General features: G+C 42.3%; 1 protein-coding gene across 4 annotated transcripts in view; it reads left to right on the top strand.

Annotated features, from left to right (window-relative positions):
* LOC116586014 (zinc finger protein 474-like) overlaps positions 1-19,618 on the top strand; it is a 57,926-nt gene extending 38,308 nt beyond the window's left edge. For all 4 annotated transcript variants that reach the window (XM_032335467.1, XM_032335468.1, XM_032335469.1 and 1 more), the window contains 2 exons: positions 14,645-14,825; positions 17,755-19,618. In XM_032335467.1, coding sequence (XP_032191358.1) covers positions 14,645-14,825; positions 17,755-17,906 — 333 coding nt within the window. In that variant the 3' untranslated portion in view covers positions 17,907-19,618. The remainder of the gene's footprint in view (positions 1-14,644; positions 14,826-17,754) is intronic.
* The last annotated feature ends 618 nt before the right edge of the window (positions 19,619-20,236 follow it).

Below are 20,236 nucleotides of genomic sequence, written 5' to 3' on the forward strand. Positions count from 1 at the left end.
AAGGGATGCACGTAGTTGCATGACAGTTGAGAGCAGGAACCGCTGGCATTCCATGCCTGAACACAGGGTAACTTACCACAGCCACCAGCTGTCATTTGGATCACCTGTGGGAGTCCCCAAAACAAGGAGGCTGTTCTTGTGAGTCAAACATCCAGGAGCCAAACCTAAGAATTTTACAGGGCTACAGAAAGTACAGGACCCTAGAGAGATTCCACAATCTGGAGAGTAGTTTTTAGAACTTAGAGTCTGAGTTTAAACATACTAGTGGGTGAAAAGGTTAAAAAATGCTTCCTCGGGACGCCTGGGTGGCTCAGTTGGTTAAGCAGCTGCCTTCGGCTCAGGTCATGATCCCAGCGTCCTGGGATCGAGTCCCACATCGGGCTCCTTGCTCCGCAGGGAGCCTGCTTCTCCCTCTGACTCTGCCTTCCACTCTGTCTGCCTGTGCTCGCTCTCGCTCGCTCTCTCTCTGACAAATAAATAAATAAAATCTTTAAAAAAAAAAAAAATGCTTCCTCCACTCAGTGGGCTCCTTTGTCACCCAGACTCTGCTTTTGACTAACTTCACACGGAGTGGGTCTCGGGCATGCCACAGAGGGACCTGTCCACCTGACCTACTGTCCCGGAGAAAGAGCTCAGGAGAAAGTGAAAATATATTTCCCAAGAAAAGGTAGGGAATGAAGTATGGTTATCCCAACTATTGGGACCAGCATGGTGTCTGGCACCTGGCCTGTAACCAGAAGATTCTTCCTGAGCAACAGTATCTGGGCTACCTCGAATCACCTCCAGACAGACAGCCCATTCCTCCAGATGCATTTCCACATAGGGTAGGTCTCAATCTTCCAAAAGCCTGTGCTTTTAGGAGGTGTCTCTGGGTGCTTTCTGTTCACAGTGCGACTTCGGTATCAATATTTAGAACCTCAGTGCTCTCCTGGCTTTTGTAAAGTTGAAAAAAAGCTGATGAAACCCAGATATTGACAGACTAGCCATACTGTGCTCATTTCCAGTCCCACTCCCAGAAACAAAGTACACGTCAACATATAGACTAATGGTCTACGGCCAAGTCTTGAGACAGGCAAGATTGCCATGCTTATCCCTCCCATGGTCATTACTTTTTAATTTTGCATCTTGTAATTTCTACCATTACAGATTAATGATCACAACCAGATGGTTTGAAAACATGTTAAGGCGGGGCACCTTTCTCTAATGTACTTATCAAAGTCATGGTTTAGACCGATGGAGATTGTTTCTTTTTTCAGGATGTTCTCACCTCTGGGTTCCTTGATTCCTCTTTGACTCTCAGGTTAATGAACGTCCCCAAATGGACACAGGACATATGGCTGTTTTGATGCAGGGATGTTATGATGCAACCTTAAAAAAAGGACAATAGGGACACCCAGGGCACTCTTAACCTTGGTTAAGAGTCTGCCTTCAGCTCAGGTCATGATCCTCAGGGTCCTGGGATCAAGCCCCACGTTGGGCTCTCTGCTCAATGGGGAGTCTGCCTCTCACTCTTACTCTTCTTTTGTACTCTCCCTCTGTCTCTTCCTTTCTCAAGTAAATAAAATCTTTAAAAAATAAAAAAGGGCAATTAAACTTACTGCATTTTTAGTTTCATTTCCAAGTAACGCATGAAGCATGTTCCTTAGAGGAAAAAGGCAGGCATTTCATTTACATACATTTTTGGCCATAAAATGACATCTTTTCCATTTTGATGTGGTTGCTTCGGCACAGCCCCACTTAAATGACCTCCTCAAAAGGAACAGGCCAACAGCTTTCATGACGGCAAAGAAATCCAGCAAACGTCTGCTTCCCAGTGCACGAACGTGGGAGGCTTCCTCTGTTCTCTAGTGGCCTTCTAGAACCAAAGCTCTCAGGACTGTCTCTCTCTCTTTCCTCTTGAGGGGAATGAACCGAGAGATGATAACTGTAGGCTGCAAGGAGGTCAAGGACATAGCCAAAGGAAATGCAAAGGCATGGATAGTGTGAAGCAAAGAACGCCTTTGGATATCCCTGACATCACCTGCGGAAAGTGACTGAACTGACCTGTGTCCTTTGTGCACTCTCTCTCTCTCTGACTCTCTCTTTCTCTCTCTCTCTCACACACACACACTCATATACTAAAGGACTTCGAAGTTCCTTTTACTAGAAGATAGAAACTGGCATGAGTGATGTTCTCAACAGACCAGATGCCACGCATATGGGCGCGGGGGAATAGCCCTACTTTCAAACTACTCATCCCTGCCCCAGAGCAAGGGCCTGACAGTCTAGAATTGGACTTTCCTGAATGAAATTATATGTGAACGGGGTTGCTGCTCCCCAGTGCATTGCCCTCTTAAAAATGTTGATGTTCAGGGTGGGGGGGTACTCAATAAAATGTTTTCTAATTCTCTCTAGTTCTTTTTCTTTTTTCATTTTCTTCCGTGATATTTCTTTTTCTCTTTTCAAGAATTTCTTGGGAGACAAATTTAAAGCGTGCAAACCTAGACATCTTAACAATAGTCTCTAGTGCCTGGCAAACGTCGCTCTAAAATACATCATTTGATTCTGTGATTTCCTCTGATGGGGTGTACTGCTGACTTGAAATTGACTGCAATCCGTGGTCACCACAAAGCAAAGTGCTCCCCCAAACGAGGTCTGCATGAGTGGTTTTTAACCAGCTTTACTGAGGAATGATAGACAAACAATAAACTACGTTCATGAAACTCACGCAACTCAATGGGTTTTGACAGTTTTATATACCTGTTACATCACCACCGTAATCAAGACACAGAACATTTTCATCACCCCGAAGATTCCTTATACCCTTCATTCTTGCTTCTACCTCCTGGAGACCCCTGATTTGATTTTTAAGCACCACAGCTTCGTGCGGATTTTCTCTCCCTGGAATCCGGCAGCAATGGGCTCTTTCATGTCTCATGGCTCATGAGATATCAGCCTCATGGCTCTGAGGGCTATCCACAGTGGTACAAACAGCAGTGGTACTTATTGCTAAGTCCATGCCATGGCAGTGTGATACTTTATCTATTTACAGGTGTTTTCAGTTGCCTTATTTTTTTTCTTAAAAAATTTTTTTATTATGTTCAGTTAGCCAGCTTATACTAATACTAATATTAGTATAATAATACTATACTAATATATCATTAGTTTTTGATGTAGTGCTCAACGATTCATTAGCTGCATATAACACCCAGTGCTCATCACAACATGTGCCTTACTGCTTTTATTATCACTTAAGAATGCTTTCTACTTCAGGGAAGGCAAAACCTTTCTGCGTTTTCTCAACAAGAAAGACATTAAGACGGTTTAATCTGTGACAAGTCTCAAATGCCCCAACGTGAGCCATGCCTTCATCTGATTCTGTCTCAAAAGGATGAGGGCCTCATCCTTACACTCAGGTCTCAGTACAATCAAGACACTTTTCATTACTTTCCTCATTGCCCTCCCTCTGTCTGACATCCCAAATAGCACTGTGTCTTAGTTGTGGCTGATGCCACTCAGTTGGCAGAGAAAGTACTGGCTGCAGGTCTCTTCTGTCCAATCATGCCCCAGCGCCTGAGGCGTGGCTAGCTTCTTGTGGCAGGCAGGTGGAGTCTGGGGTCAGGACCAAAGTGGAAAGGTGGCAGGATGCTTGGAAGAGGTGCCAAGCTTTCAGTGTGCCTATTTTGAATAGACTGGTCCTTGCTTTCATACTTTCTCTAATCAGTCTTCATGACCGACTTTAACGTGCTCATATTAACTGACTACAGTAATATTAAACAGTTGTTGAACAGTTCTACCTATTCAACAGCCCACTTTACTAGCTTCTGGCCAAAACCCTTCCTTCCTTCCTTCCTTCCTTCCTTCCTTCCTTCCTTCCTTCCTATGGCAGGTTCCTGTAGGGCTCTGTCTATCATGGCACTTAACCAATTTTTCCTTCTAATTGAACAAGTAGTTGATATGCTAGTCTCCATTACTAAAGAAAGCTAAGGATTGGCATGCCACATAACCTCCAGCACAGGAAGATGCTATCCTCCATTTAAACATTTATTGCTGGAAGAAGCAGATGAGTAAAGTCATGAAGGTAGGAAAAGTTGAAGACTGTTGGCTCTAGCTTCAGGTCTGGTGTTGAGTTTGGTGTGGCTAGTAGACCTGTTTCATAGGTCTAAGGTTGGCATGAGTGAAATCAACATGAAATGTTGGCCTTTCTTCTGTAGCCACGGAAAACCACAGAAATTCTGGATACCACATCAGACACGCCAAGTCTGCACAAAACAGTGTCAAGTGCAGAGAAGAGAGGGGGGACTTGGGAGGCTGAAAATTCTATGTTGCTTTGTCAGTCCAGCCACAATTGGACAACAGAGGACCCAGGGGATGGTTCAATCCATCCATCCCCCCAGATTATCTCTTTGGCTGCCACTTTTCAGCATAAGATGGCTAATACCTTATGGTCCCACTTAGCTATTTCTGAAATCATACTTTGGCTAATGCTACCAGGTCAGACAACCGAGGCTGAAAAAAATGAAAATATCTGGAAGTGCTGTATTTAGATTATCTTAGGTGGAAACAAACTCATGCTAAATTCTGTCTTCAGATTTTTTTTTTCCAAGCCTTTTTATCACTTTTTAAAGTAATGGAGTAAAATTCTTGGGCTTCAATTAAGTTATGTCATATAAACATGTGACTGATGTATGTCCAACTATGAACGGCTGACAAAATAAAATGGTACTATTGGAATAATGTAATTTAAGATACTGTAAATATTTTCATTTTGCATTACAGTTTTATTTTATGCATGCAAAACTACTCATTTATAACATTAATTCTAGGTCCAGTTACTAATTGATGACAACAACACTAGATTGGATTATATACACAGGCTTGATTATACCATCTTTTATCAGTTATTTAAGGAATGTTCAGAAAGTACATTGGACTCCACTTGATTTTTCCATTTAGGACTAATTGGATTACCTAATTCCAACTGAAGTTTTGACCCTGGAGTTGATATTCTTCTTCTTATTTTATTATTCTTATAAAAATGACACATGTTTATTATAAAAAAATTAAAGCCACTAGTAAAGTACAAACGTTGGCATAAAAATTGTTCCAAGCTCCTTTTTGTTTGACCTAAGTGATTATTATTCCAGGAATCTCTCTCTGTGCACAAACATATATAAATAAACAGGCACGCAGATGTTTTCATGGGACTAAGGTAGTCATGACTAAGTTATTAATACAGATATTAGTAAAGGAAAAAATAGAGATACTATATTTAATTTTGCTTGATTTTTACAAAGAAACCAAAGAGATAGTGATGGTATTGCTGAATTTCAGATAAATATTTCTTCACTAAAGAATATTCATTTTTAGGGTGCCTGGGTGGCTCAGTGGGTTAAAGCCTCTGCTTTCAGCTCAGGTCATGATCTCAGGGTCCTGGGATCAAGGCCCACATCGGGCACTTTGCTCAGCAGGGAGCCTGCTTACCCCTCTCTCTCTGCCTGCCTCTCTGCCTACTTGTGATCCCTCTCTCTGTGTCAAATAAATAAATAAAATCTTTAAAAAAATTCATTTTTAAAGGACCCGCTGCAGTTAAAAAACAAAGATAATACCAGATTTGAAAAAAAACGTGTAACTCTGGGTTTTAATTTTATACTGTTTGAAGTGGCTATTTGTCATGACAGTAAAGAATTTAGTATCGTTAACATCTTGGCCCCTCTCCTTCCTTTCTCAAATTTTGGTAAGTATTTTTATATGTTGAGGAATGTTCTTTTCTTCATTCTCTTCTCAAACCCCCAATTTTCAAGGTCAAAGCCAGTCTTAGAGTCATAGCTTTGAGATTTCTGAGCTTGTTTGGTCGTTTCATCTCTTGATTGCTTCTGTTTTATTAAATCATGTTTTCCAAAAGGGATCAGAAGTAGAGTGATTACATAATTTGTTAACCAAATGGGGGCATCTTAGAGAATTCAAGAAGGAGCTATTGTTAATTGTCAAGACAACCGGTATCACAGGGACTGTTTTAGGCAAAGCAGGACTGAAGATCATCCTAAAGCCAGACGTGGTGTATCTCATAAGTTCTTGCTTCAACTCAGCCCTTTTTTGAGGCATTTTGAGGCATTAAATGGTGCCAAATGGTTCCTCACACAAAGAAGCATCTATTGGGGGGAATAAAAAAGGTTTGCTTCGACTAAAGGTCCAAGAGCTCACTTCCTGGGGGTAATGGTTGGGCTTTACAGAGTCCACCAGTTGTTCAAAATCATACCCCTAATTCTTTATCCATGGAAATTATTCTGGAGAGATGGCCATAGAACTCATTAGATCTTCAAAGGGGTCTATTGCCCCCACGAGCATCACTAATCTCTGTTTCACCACAAATCTCCAAAAAGCTACCTTGCTGGGATGGTTATGTTCCCCTAATGTAGGAATGATATCACACAAATATAATTTCACATTATCATTACTTAGTTTTTGTAGTGGGATTAGCATAAGGAAGGACAAAATGTAGAGTTTTTCTGATCTTTCGCAAAATTGCTAGTAATGACTTTGATTATACTTATCAGTATCTCTTTCGTTACTTACCATTAGGCATATGTCTCCCCCTCAACCAGTTGTTCTGCTTCCTTCTACAAGCTCTATTGCAACTGAGTTGTGCTGTTTACTGGGTTTCCTTTCAGCCTGAACTGTCAGGGAGATCACTGGGAGCTGCTGGAAGCTTTTGAAATAGATTTCCTAGTCTAGGATTTTAGGACCTTTTTCCATTCTTCTTCTGTTAATACCTTGTTTCATGCCAAAACACGCACCTTGTTGGTCCTTGTTCTGTTTCCATCGCTTAGATGGTGGTATTCCACAGCTATTTATATTTTATTTTATTTTAATCTTATTTTAATTCTAGGGTAGTTAACCTACAGTATTACATTAGTTTCAAGTGTACATTATAGAGATTCAGCATTTCCATACATTACCCAGTGCTCATAATGACAAGAACGCTCTTTAATCCCTATCACCGATTTCATGATGAAATCGATTTCACCCATGCCCTTCCGCTCTGGTAACCATCAATGTGTTCTCTAGGGTTAAGAGTCTGTTTCTTGGCTTGTCTCTGTCTCTCTTTTTTCCCTTGCTCTTTTGTTTTGTTTCCTAAATTTCACTTATGAGTGAAATCACAGGGTATTTGTCTTTCTCTGACCGACTTCACTGAGTGTTATGATCTCTAGCTCCCTCCATGTCACTGCAAATGGCAAGATTTCATTCTTTGTGATGGCTTAGTAATGTTCTGTTGTATATACTATACAAGTTTTTATCCATTTGTCTATTAATGGGCATCTGGGCTTCTTTCATAGTGTGACTACTGTAGATAATGCTGCTAAACATCGGGGTGCATGTACTGAACTAGAGTGTTTGTATTCTTTGGCTAAATACCCAGTAGCACAATTCCTGTGTCATAGAGTAGCTCTATTTTTAACTTCTTGAGGAACCTCCATACTGTTTTTCACGGAGGCAGCACCAGTTTGCGTTCCCACCAACAGTGTAAGAGGGTTCCCCCTGGGGTTCCCTGGGTGGCTTAGTGGGTTAAAGCCTCTGCCTTCAGCTCAGGTTATGATCCCAGGGTCCTGGGGTTGAGCCCCACATCGGGCTCTCTGCCTGGCAGGGAGCCTGCTTCCTCCTCTCTCTCTGCCTACTTGTGATCTCTGTCTGTCAAATAAATAAATAAAATCTTAAAAAAAAGAGAGAGAGGGTTCCCCTTTCTCTGCATCCTCACCAACACTTGTTGTGATTGCTACTTATTTTAAACTGTAAAAGTAATACGTGGATGACCAGTCATTCCCCCACAGTGACTGAGGAAAGTTGTTAAATGTCCACTTTCCTTTGCCATTTACAATCCTGGCCCGAAAGATGAAACATGAAGTGTTCTCAGTAGAGAAAAGACATAGCAAAAAGAAGAAGAAGAAAAAAAAAAAAAAACACTGCATGGAAAATAAAATGATAATGCCAATGGTAGCCAGCAAAATGATTGGAAACATATGAAAGTTAGTGGATACAAGTTAAAAGAAATACACACATGCGAAAGCTTTCCCTGAAGGGCTCAATGCCCTCTGTCCATCTCCAGCCTCAGTAGACTTTCTCAGGAAATCAGGAAGCAAAAGCAAATTTGTGATGAGCCCTTAATAAACTTCCTCCCTCCTTCCCCACCATAAAACAATTCCACAGAATCAGGGATTAACTTCTTAAAAAATTCTTTTACCTTAATGTTAAAAAATTAACACCTCACCCCAAGAATATCTGAAATGTTGACAGGAAAATTGTTGATCTAACCATTTGCTCTGCTGGAACTTTTATCGGCTTCCTCTTTGCCTTCCTTTGATTATGGTTTCCTGGAATCCGTGGTCCTGGAAAGACCCCAGGTAGACAACCCCCGAGCTGCGCGGCAAAGCCTCAGTGTGCCTGCCTGCCTTGCTTGGCTGGGCTGTGTCTTGTCCTGTCACACAGACCCTGTGCCCTTTCTTCTTCCCCTGGGGCGCTGACCGCCCCCCTCTGCGCTCCATCTTCCCCCCCACCCCCAACCAGCTCAAAACACCAGAGAAAAGAGGCTGAAGAACAAACCGGTGCAGTTGGGGGGGTGGCGGGGACCAGGGGGTGGAACTCTTTCCGCTCTCTTTGTAAGTTTCCGAAGGACAATGGTGAAAGTAATGAAAAGTAAAAGAGGTTCTCTTATCTCCCATTCCACCCCGAGGGGATGCATTTTTCTCTTCAGCTGTGTTCTGGGTTGCTTACACTTCTCTGGAGCAGGCTTAGGAGTAAAATGTTAAAACCTAAGAATATGGAGTATGTTGCAGGTTCAACTGCAGTTCAACCACAAATATAGAGCATGGACCAAGCTTTGGAAAATATAATATAGAACATCTTAGCCTTTTTATGGTATTAATTTTCTCCCACAACCCTTTAAGTTATTTTGTGCATATCTTCTGGCCTCTGGATCTGCCTGTTTTCTTCTAATTTTTCCTTCCAAAAGAAACCTGACAATGTGACATGAACGTCTCCATTAATGACCCGTGCCATTTATCCGGCTTGTATGCTTGGTTAAATACTGGATTTGGCTCATACTTTCCATATGGAATATTAATATTCATTATTCGCAAAGTAAAAAGGCGAGCTTCTCATATTAAACTTTAAAAAGCCTGTATTTAATTAATCTTCAAGTAAATGAATCTGTAAAAAATAGTAAGAAACTGATGGATATTTTGAAAATTACTGTTTCTGCTTTAGCCTTTCTCTTAGGTCTCAAATTTGCCAGATATTTTTAAAGTCACTTTTCAGGCGTTAGATCCTGTTACACAGCAAATAAAAAAGAAGACTAAACGCGATGTAGGCATTTTTTGATGAATGTAGTTTACTGGCATACTTCAGCATAGAATAATAGAAGAAAAATATTCTACTTCAAATAATGTGCTTTTTAAAAAATGATTCTTTGGGGGCGCCGGGGAGGCTCAGTCCGTTAAGCATCCGGCTCTTGGTTTTGGCTCAGGTTATGATCTCAGGGTCATGAAATTGAGCCTCAGATTGGGCTCTGCATGGAGCTCAGAGGCTCCTTGTGATTCTCTCTCCCTCTGCCCTTCCCCCCCATTCTCTTTCTCTCTAATTAATTGATTAATTAATTAATTAAAATATTTTTAAAATTATCCTTTTTTTAAATTATTGAAGTCTAGTCAGCATACAATATTATACCATGCTATATTAGTTTCAGGTGTGCAACATAGTGATCGGACAATTTTGTAAATTCCCACTGCTTACCCCAGACCAGTGTAGTTATCATCTGCCACAATACAATGTTACTACGATATCGCTGACCGTGTTCCCTACTTGTACTTCTCATTCCCATGACTTACGTATTTTATAACTGGGAGTTGGTACCTCCGAATCCCTTTTACCTTATTTCGCTCACCCCCCACCCATCTCCCCTCTAGCAAATAACGTGTATCTTTCAGAAAGTGGATCATCTCAGGAGTAACACCATTTTCCATTTTGCTTGCTGTGTCTTAGTGGCTTTACTCCTCTAGAATCGTCGTTTCTGTTTGGGTATGCAGAAACCAGAAACGTGTTTTCTTCTTACTGTGATTTTGCTCTGTCTCCTCACGCTGCAGGTGTAACCCCCATTCACCTTTGTGAAAAGCTAGTTGCCTCTCAAACATGCACACATTTTATGGTGTCTTATATCCCCAAAGGAAACCACACCAGCAATTTAATTTGTTTCTGCTTTCATGTCACCCCGTGCTACTTACAAACACTGGAAAAGTGTCTTTTCATTCCACTGAAGTTTTTTGCAGCTCAACCTAACTGGGTCTTAGTAGTCTTCCCTAATTGAGTCACTATCAGTATCACATTCTCCATGGTGCCAAGAGAATCTCAGTTTGTTTTTGCAAAAACCCCCATAATTTTTGCTGTTCTGTTTCCCAGAATCTGAATCTGTTTGTTCTCTGAAGATGGTTTGCCTCACGGTTAGAAGACTAAAGTCATCCCATAGGAGCTCCTTCTTGTGCCTCACTTCTTTTTTTTTTTTAAAGATTTTTTTTTTTACTTGACAGATAGAGATCACAAGTAGGCAGAGAGGCAGGCAGAGAGAGAGGAGGAAGCAGGCTCCCTGCCGAGCAGAGAGCCTGATACAGGGCTTGATCCCAGGACCCTGAGATCATGACCTGAGCCGAAGGCAGAGGCTTTAACCCACTGAGCCACCCAGGCACCCCTGTGCCTCACTTCTTGACAATTGATCTCTCTCTCTTTTTTCTTCTTGTCATCGGAGGCTAACATCTCTAATTACCTCTGAGGATGACATCTCCTCCTACCTCCTCTGAGACATTCCCATACTTAGCCTTCTTCTCTCAGTCCTAACCTGCTCTCTGCCTGAGATACTTCTACCCCTAAAACAACAACCAAACAGATCTTTTTTTTTTTTTCTTAAGATTTATTTATTTTAGAGAGAGAGAGAGAGCAGGGGAGAGGGGCAGAAAGAGAGAAAGAATCTCAAGCAGATCCTTGTTAAAAGCAGAGCCTGATGTGGGGCTTGATCTCATGATCCTGAGATAAGGTCCTGAACAGAAACTGGGAGTCAGAGGCTTAACTAACTTTGCCACCCAGGTGTCCCCAAAACAGATCTTTCTTCAACTCTACTTATGTCTCAAATTTCCCTTCTGCAAACTTTTTGAAAGTATATTTCTGTTTTCCTTGATCTTAACTTTAAACAGTTTCGTTTTTATCCTTATCCCTCCATTGGAGCTCAACTCTGAAAACTCACTGGTACATAATCTGTCGGCAACCAAATCTAGCGACTTTCCTCAAGCCCCCATTACTCCCTGTGGCACTGCACAGAAGTGATGACACCGCCTTTCTGGAAACCAGAAGTGTTTCCAGAATTCTGAACAGAATCTTTTGTCTCCATGTCCTGTTTCTTTAATTACGAACTTGAACCTTTGTCTTTCCAGGCTGTGACTTCCTTTGCCCAATCTCTTTGTTGTAGATATTCTCTCAGGGCTTTCCCTCCGTACATACTCTATATGCTCCTTTTCTGGAAATTTTCATTGTTTTAGACATCGCCTCTGTGTGCATAGCTCTGAAACCCATGAATTCTAAATGACAGGCCTCTATTTGCTGTTTTGGCTGGACTTATGTTTGAATTCTACTATGATATCAAATGCAACAGGTGCAGCACAGATTCCACTTTTTTCCTCCTTCCCTAACCTGCCTTTCCAGGTTTCCCCTTTTCCTCAAGTGACATCGCCACTGATGTTCTCTTAGATCCGTGATTTCTGTGGATGCTCAAGTTTTCGTAGATATGCTGCCAGCACAGCCCTTTGAGATACATTATTGCCAAACTAATTTTCGAGAAATGCAATTATAGGTCATTCCCCTGCTGAATAGCTTCCTACCACTTAACAAAACAAAATCCAGATCTTAGTATGGCATTCATGGTTGTTGATAACATGCCTGAAGCCAAACTATCTGATGATAGTTCTCAAGACCACACTTATCACTGGGCAACTATTTCTTATTATTAATGTAATTATTATATTAGTTGCTCTTTTCTCTACTCATCGGGTTCCTGTCCCTGAGACTCTGCTCATGCTGCTTCCTGTCTCCAACACCTTTTGTGATCCAAACTCCACACATTCTTCAAATGCTACTTCCTTCAGGCTTCCCTGATCTTTACAACTGGAAGAAACATTTCCAACCTTTGCATTTCATTTATGTGTTACTAATAGAGCCATACTCATCTTCTTTTGCTTAGTGTTTACATGAAACTTCTTCCCCATCCTACTGCTTGTAATCTGATTGTGTCTTTATTCATAGAACATGTTTCTTGTAAAGAATATATAGTTGGGGTTTTTCATCTATAGCTTTTTCTTTAATCTAGTCTGTCAATCCATACCTTTTAATTATGTTCTTTAGTCTGTTTATATTTGCTGCAATTATTGATATATTTGAGTGTTAATCTATCACATTAGTGTTTTTTTTTTTTTTTAAGATTTCTTATTTATTTATTTATTTGACAGACAGAGATCACAAGTAGGCAGAGAGGCAGGCACAGAGAGAGAGAGGAGGAAGCAGGCTCCCCGCTGAGCAGAGAGCCCAATGCGGGGCTCAATCCCAGGACCTTGGGACCATGACCTGAGCCAAAGGCAAAGGCTTTAACCCACTGAGCCACCCAGGCACGCCTATCACCTTAGTGTTTTAATTCTATTCCTCTTGTCCTTGTTTGTTTGTTGATTGGTTGATTCCTTCTTTCCTATCTTTCTCTGACAAGTGGTTAACTTACCTTTTTTTCCCTGATATTCTATGTCCCATGTTGAATTTTTTTTTTAAGATTTTATTTATTTATTTGACAGAGAAAAAGAGATCACAACTCTCTTTTTGAGAGGAAGGCCGAGAGAGGGAAGCAGGCTCCCCACCGAGCAGAGAGCCTGATGCAGGGCTCGATCCCAGGACCCTGAGATCATGACCTGAGCCGAGGGGAGAGGCTTAACCCACTGAGCCACCAGGCACCCCCTGCCATGTTGAATTTTTAGTTCTGCCTCTTTGCATGTGCTTGTGGTTTGTGATTACTGTAGAGATTAAAATTTGCACGTTTAACATATCACAGTCTGTGTTTAAAAGATTAGTTTCAGAAAAAATCTAAGAATTCTGTGACCATCTATTTCCAGTGTTTAGTCCTTGCTTAGGTAAGCTGAAAGCACTATAGGCTTTAAACTCCCCCAGTGGTAAGACACCCCTGCCTTGTACTTACAAGGCTCTTCCCTGTTCTCCTGCTGCACCCTTAGGGGCTGCAGACCCTTCATGCACACAACACAGAGGGAGTACCTCCCGTCGCCCTCCACCCCCCACCTTTAGTTCCCACCCTTCCCATCAGCAGTAGATTGTTCTTATCCAGTACCCTGTGCAAGGTCTAATTCTCCAGCTCTACCTTCAGATTTAGGCAGGACCTGCATTCTTGAATTGATGAGGGTCTCTCTGCTTTGTTAGACTGCCACCTCCCACTGCCTTACTGTTCCTGGTGTAAGACATGGTGGGATGGAGGGCTTATGTAGATAGTTCCTGCATGCCTGCCTTCCCTAGGGTTCTCACTCAGCTGTTCTGCCTTTTCTCTGTGGCAGACACCTGCTGCCTCATACTCACGTAAGGTTACAGCTTGGGAGATATTCTTTTGGTTGGGCTGATGCACTCTCAAACTCAGGCGGTCCTTCTAGTTCATTGAGGTAGTTTGAAACTTTGATTCTCCAACACACTAAGAACTTATGGTTCCAGAAGTTATCTGATTTGTTCTTATTGCTTAGGTGGGAGCAATCTTTTTTGTCACTTTCTATACCCTGGGCAGAAGCAGAAACTCCCTATTCCATTTTATCCTTCACTCTTCCATAGATTTAGCTCTCTCAGAAACAAGTGCTAAGAAAAAAAAACTCAAGTTCAAGCAGTTCATTGGGGAGGTGACCCCAGGAAACCCCAGTAAAGTAGAGGGAGGAAGACAGGGAAGAGAAGGAAGTCTGTATAGGGTGGCAATGAGCAGGGGAGGTGCAGTCCCGCTCTTGGAACACTGCATGGAATCAGCCTGATTGGTGAAGTGGCCATTATCGAGCAACTCCCACTTGTGATTGATGAGCTGCCCTGCCTGTGGGTGGCGCCTGTTCCAGGTCAAAAAGACCTAGAATCACAGGAAGTTGTTCAGGTGAGGGAAGGTGGGACGGTACACAGTGTCTCCTCTAGACTCTCCAATGACACTTATGACTTTACTTCTCAGGAATATTGGCCTACTAAAGCCTGATGTTATTGAAAAGATGGTTCATACCTGATTCATTTCCATAGTCTCCTAGCAGGGAGAATGGCCAGAAGATAAGTAAGCAAGAATTATTAAATGAGAAAACACATTTTATAAAGTACCAATTTGTAGAATTCTGGTCATCTCTTTTTAATTTCTTATCGTCCTCCCAAACCCACACCCTCTCCCCCACTCCCAACCACTCAGATGACGTGGTTTATTCTCTTAATTGCCAAAAATATTTCAGTTTCCCTGACTGGTTGGAATTTTAAAAACTGTGATTATCTAGCTAATGTGAATGTATTATGATTTTAAAGTGTTATTTCTACACTTGCACTTTGTCTAACAGATATTTTATATTCCCTGTAGCCAACAATGATAAGGCGTCCACCAACAGTTATCTGCTACATTTGTGGTCGTGAATATGGAACAAAGTCTATCGCCATTCACGAACCACAATGTCTGAAAAAGTGGCATAATGAAAACAACTTGTTACCGAAAGAGTTAAGGAGACCCGAACCTAAAAAACCAGAAGTCAGGACCATTACTGGTAAGTTTTTGAAAAAAAGAGAAAAGAAGAAAAGACTTAAGTGTGTAAGGGAGACTTTTCTCTCCAAACTTATTAGAGGAGAGGTATTCCTTTCTTACTTATTCAAACAACTGCAATCAGCAACATTTACTGTCTTGATTACAACCAAATAGGAAAAACAGTTCTAGAATGCCTGACCAAAGGGCCTCAGACGCTAAGATGTAAAGCCACTATTGTCAAAACTGTGCAAGGAAGGAGACCCACTGGCACTCCCTGTATTTCCCAAAAGCTACTTTCATGTATTATCAAACTTAATACTTAAGAAGCACAAAGCTTAAAAAATCTTAGAGGGCACCTAGAGACACGTTTTCAAATATGAATATGACTTGGTGTTCACAGAGCAGCATAGCAGACTCACAGTTTGCAGGGTCCACCAGCCAGGGTGCAAAATGAATAAATTGGTCCACATGTGACAAAAGAGAGGGTGGGGACCATGGTGAGTGGGAGAATGCTGACTCTCTCTAAAGGAGATCACTGCTACCTGCTTCCTGCTGTTACCTTTAAGAAATTTATTCCCATGTGGGCATATTTTTTTAAAAAAGATTTTATTTACTTATTTGACAGAGATCATAAGCAGGCAGAGAGGCAGGCGGGCGATGTTGGGGGGGGGGGGCGGGGCGCAGGCTCCCTGCCAAGCAGAGAGCCTGACGTCGGGCTCCATCCCAGGACCCTGAGATCACGACCTGAGCCGAAGGCAGAAGCTTACCCCACTGAGCCACGCAGGCGCCCCTCCATGTGGGCATATTTTTGCTAAAACAAAGGAAACTGGAAATCCAGAAATTGATATGCAATGCCCAGATCTTCCAAATTTTGCAATTAATACTTCGTACAGCACGGCGTACGCCAAATGAAACCCTGTAAACTGCTGTGTGCGGCCTCTTTATGGAGCCTTTGTTTGCTCGTTTGGGGCGAGAACAAAGTAGTTCAGAAAATGTTTGCCAGACCAACTCAGCCTCGCTCATCTTATTTCTACTGTCATCACTTCCTCAGCAGATCCCCTCAAAGGAAAATCATTCTTGGTTTTAAGAAAGTTACCATTCAATTAATTAATCCTCTTTCTGTAACTGTAGATTTGCCTAACTAGAGGGTACCTCCAAGTCATTCAGTATCAATGAGTCCAGAGCACTCTTGTCAGAGATGTGACACAGAAGAGTTCTCTAACTTCCACAGAGTGGAATCTAGGTTGCCATGATAAAGTTCTAGAGGCTGCCAGGACCTGACTCTTCACAGTCCTTGCCAAGAGTAGGAGAACCCATCATTCAGGTGGGAAAAGTGTTCAAGGTGAACACATCCATCCATGAAATGAGAGCATTTGCCCACAAAGACGTGGTTTACCGCACTGAAACTCTCTTCCTAGCAATTCTGTGTGGTGTCAAAAATCTGTTCTCTTCACTTCTGACTTTATCACCTTCTCTGCACAAGTCTAGAAGAGGAGAGAGAAACGACTGGTTTGAAGGCCCTGAGGGGTTCCATAGTCTGTTACTGGCCACAGGTGGAAATGGTGGGCCCTATCCCTGTACTTCCCTGCAGTCGTCCTCTGGGTGCCATGCTGTTTTTGTTTCTGAAGGTGTCCTTTCCTCTCGAGGCTGAGAGAATTCCCATTCCCACCCTATGGACTTCCTGTGGACATGGGGTCCAGACAACCCTTCCTCCAGATCCAAAGTCAAAGCCCTACTCAAAAACTTTTAGTAATGCGATGAATCCTCCCTAGTGAGACCCAACGGGTACTCTGGAATTTTTGAATCCATGTTACATCGTGTGAGTAAGGAGAAAGTCCGTGCCATTCCCTTTTCAATAGTTTTCAGAGCTCTCAAAATACACATTCGTATCCTGCATGGAAAGAGAGACTGGGTTTGTCCAAAGGAGAAAAACGAAGTTCTGCTGGAGTTTAACTTCCCGTGGAGTAAAATCACGAACATGAGGAGTAGCGGGATAGGAATCCAAAGTTTGCTATGCTTGTGTGAACCATTAGGAGGGAGTCACAGGAGAACTGCCTGGGCTTTAATGAAGAAATATTTGCTGTGAAAATGATAAAAAGAAAAGTACGCAGTTTAGGTTTGAGTGCCTGGCTACACTTAGGGGGGCCTATTTTGGGCGATTCGAAGACACAGTCAATTTAATGTACTAAAGCCATTCTATTTAAATAAGGTTTATTAAAGCTAAATCCCACACTGTTTTTCTAAAATAAAGCCATATGCCTTTTCTCCTATGCTCTGCCAATGACGATTATACATCTCTCAGATGTCTTGGTTGTTTTCTTAAGGACACTTCTTTTCGTCAGATTAACTATTCTGTTTGCATTCTTTGCTTTAATTATTTAAAGAGTCTCTGAGTTTATGGCCATGATGAGAAGATACATTTTTAGGATATCATTCATCCTAAATTCACCCCGAACTGTCAGTTTTGGCCTTTCAGAACATTCCACTGAAGGATTACAGAAGAGGAAAACACAAATGCATGTTCTTTTTCCCTTTGTAAGTTTATATTTAGAGTCAATTGAAAGAAGGCCAAAAGTTGTATTTACAAGATAATAATGTGTAAGCAAAGATGTTAATAATTAGTGAAGAATGCATATCATAACACATAAAACAATGTCTTCCCCTTTTTAAAATCCAAGGAGTAAAAAGTCTTTGGTTCATAGCTAACTTTTTACTCAACTCTTGAAAGAGGGAGTGGTACTTTTTTTTTTTTTTTTTTTGGCAAAAGTAGTATGATTTGTCTAAACCCTCAGTCAACAGGTATTTCCTGAAAATATTTTCCATAAAAAGTAGGGTATAGTTGTCCAGAATAAAAACTGATCCATGTTTTACCATTTTTCTTTTTCTTTTCTTTCCTTTTTGTTCTTATTCTTTCTTTCTTTCTTTTTTTTTCTTCTTCTTTAACTTTCCAGCCAAAGGTTTCTATGATCTTGATGCCTTAAATGAAGCTGCTTGGACCAGTGCCCTGAGCCAGTTGGTTCCCTGTAATATTTGTGGGCGTACCTTCCTGCCAGACAGACTGATTGTTCACCAACGATCCTGTAAACCAAAAGCCGCCAAGTAAAGCCCTCTCCCAGCACAAGTGTTACAGGACTTAGATTCTTCTGAGAGAGATCGGGGTATGGAGAGACGGAGGGAAAGGGGGTAAAGCGAGGAAACAAGAAACCCTGGAGACCACTGGAGGTTGTCTAGAGCGGGAAGCCTGCTCAGGGTTCTTGTGGCAGGAGCGTGACCATGACCGTGACGTGGTGGGCCGTCGCTCTGCATTTGCTGAGCAGCTGCGTGCTTGCGCAGAGACACACGGTGGCGAAGGGAAGGGAGGGCTCCTCACACTCCATGGGGCAGAGTTACAAGTGGGCTGCAACTCCTCAGGGCTGGCATTTTTGTCTCCAGGAAATTTCAGAGCCAACTGTTGCTGTTTTTCTTCCCTTCTCTTCTTCCTGAGCAGGATTTTTGAATTTCACAATAAGGCCTATTATTTTTCAGGGAGCAAGAGGGTTCAGGTGGTGATTTCAGGCAACTCCTTGGTCTCCAGAAAAACTGGATTCCTTCCCACCCTTGTGCTCTCTGAAATAAGGTGCCACTCCCTGTTTCCTCCAACCCAGGGAAACGCTCTTAATTGAGCTGTTGATTGGGAATCTTCTTTTCTCTATAAAATCATTGCACAGCAAAGACTTTCAAAAAAGAGCTAAGGAGTTAAAGTACTAGGATCATGTCTAACTCCTACTCCCTTACCAAGAGCGGGAAATGCTACAGAGAAATTTCAGAATTGATGCCAGCCTCATATGTCAGAAAACTGCTACAGTGTGATTCATCACATGGGTGGGTGGAGGTTAGCGCTTCCCTCCTATAGGAGAAGTCCAGAGAGTTCTCTGTGGCCTCAGAGAGGCTTATAGGTGTTTTATTGTTAAGCTCTAAAAGCCTGCCAGGAAGTTCTGTGCCTCCCCACCCACTGCCCAGGCAATGGCTTGTGCAACTGCTCTGTATTTTAAACCTTGAATGTGCATTCATAGAGGCGGGGCTCTCCTGGGAGGAGGCCAGGGTCAGGAGGTGCTCTGCCCAGGAAATTCTGCTCCCCTGGACGGCGCTGCGTTGCCTGGACTCCTGGCAGTTTTGCTTGTGGTCTTTGTTCATTTTATGGCTGAAGTTCAGAACCATCCAGGATCCACTGGGTTGCTGCAGACCTTGAATTCATGACCTAACACAGCACAGTCAGCTCCAAATTATACAAGCAAATGTGTTGGACCTAATATTTTAGTCTCACATCTCCAATTAGAAGAGGTTAGGTTATGTTAATTGCACTAATCAGTCATTGTTATTATTTTGTTTTGTTTTTGTCCCAAAGGAAGAAGAGATTAACTTCTAAAATAGTCTTTAGGTACCCTCAAAGAAGATTATCCTCTTGAGAAAGACATAGCATCTAACACCCTGTTGATGGTTTAGTTCTTTCATTTCACTAGCTCGGATGACAACATCTAATACCGGAGTTAGTGTACCGTCAATCAGCCACTGTGCTTAGAGCCCCTTAGACTGCCATGCAAATAAATCTCACATCAGGCTAGGAGGAGAGGTTATCTTTATTTTATGTCTCAGGAACGGTATTTAAATAGATAACAAGCTAACTCGAGGTCACACTGGGCTTGAGTAGAGGGATGGACTAGGGAAGCAAACTCGTGACTCCCGGAATCCCAGATTCCCTCAGGTACCCGTGCTATCTGTATGCTACATCTCATCACGGGCTCAATGGACCATGCGAACAAATGATCCGCCACGTGTAATTTTTTTCTTTTTCTTTTTTTTGTACCCAGCGCTAAGTAACTAAGGCAAGTAGGGATTTTAGGATGCTTGTCATTTGCCTGCCGTTAGGGTTTCTTTTAAAGAGAAGGGGTGAAAACCCAAGTTTGCACAGTTCTTTCAAAAGCCACCCTGCCTTCCGCAGATGTTGAGCAGTCCAGTGGGGAAATACACTGAAAATGCTGATCTCAACTTTGAAATGGGTTGCCAGTTGGGGTCCTAACAAGACATTCTGATAGCCATTCCTTTCAAAGCATGACCAAAAAAAAAAAAAAAAAAAAAAAAATTCCAAGTCAACTACTCCTCTGTAGGCATTACTAGGTCTGTGGGTCCTTAGAGGGGGAAAGGAATGGGTCTTGCAGGAATCCTCACTTCCTCAGGGAATGGTGAATTTCCTGGACAGGGGTCACAGGACTGCAGGGGGTCGGGGGGGGGGCTAGCTGGCCTGCAAGTGTTGCGTGGAATTACAGTAGGAACGACAACAGTCAGAGAGTTCCTGTCTATCAGCAAAGGTAAGTCCTCAGAACCTCCGCAGGGACAGGAAGGAGCTCGCCCGTTCTCTGCCAGCGGCTCTCCCGCCAATTAATTCACTTCTGTCCC

Source organism: Mustela erminea, chromosome 3 (genome assembly GCF_009829155.1).
Source record: "Mustela erminea isolate mMusErm1 chromosome 3, mMusErm1.Pri, whole genome shotgun sequence".
Taxonomy (NCBI): domain Eukaryota; kingdom Metazoa; phylum Chordata; class Mammalia; order Carnivora; family Mustelidae; genus Mustela; species Mustela erminea.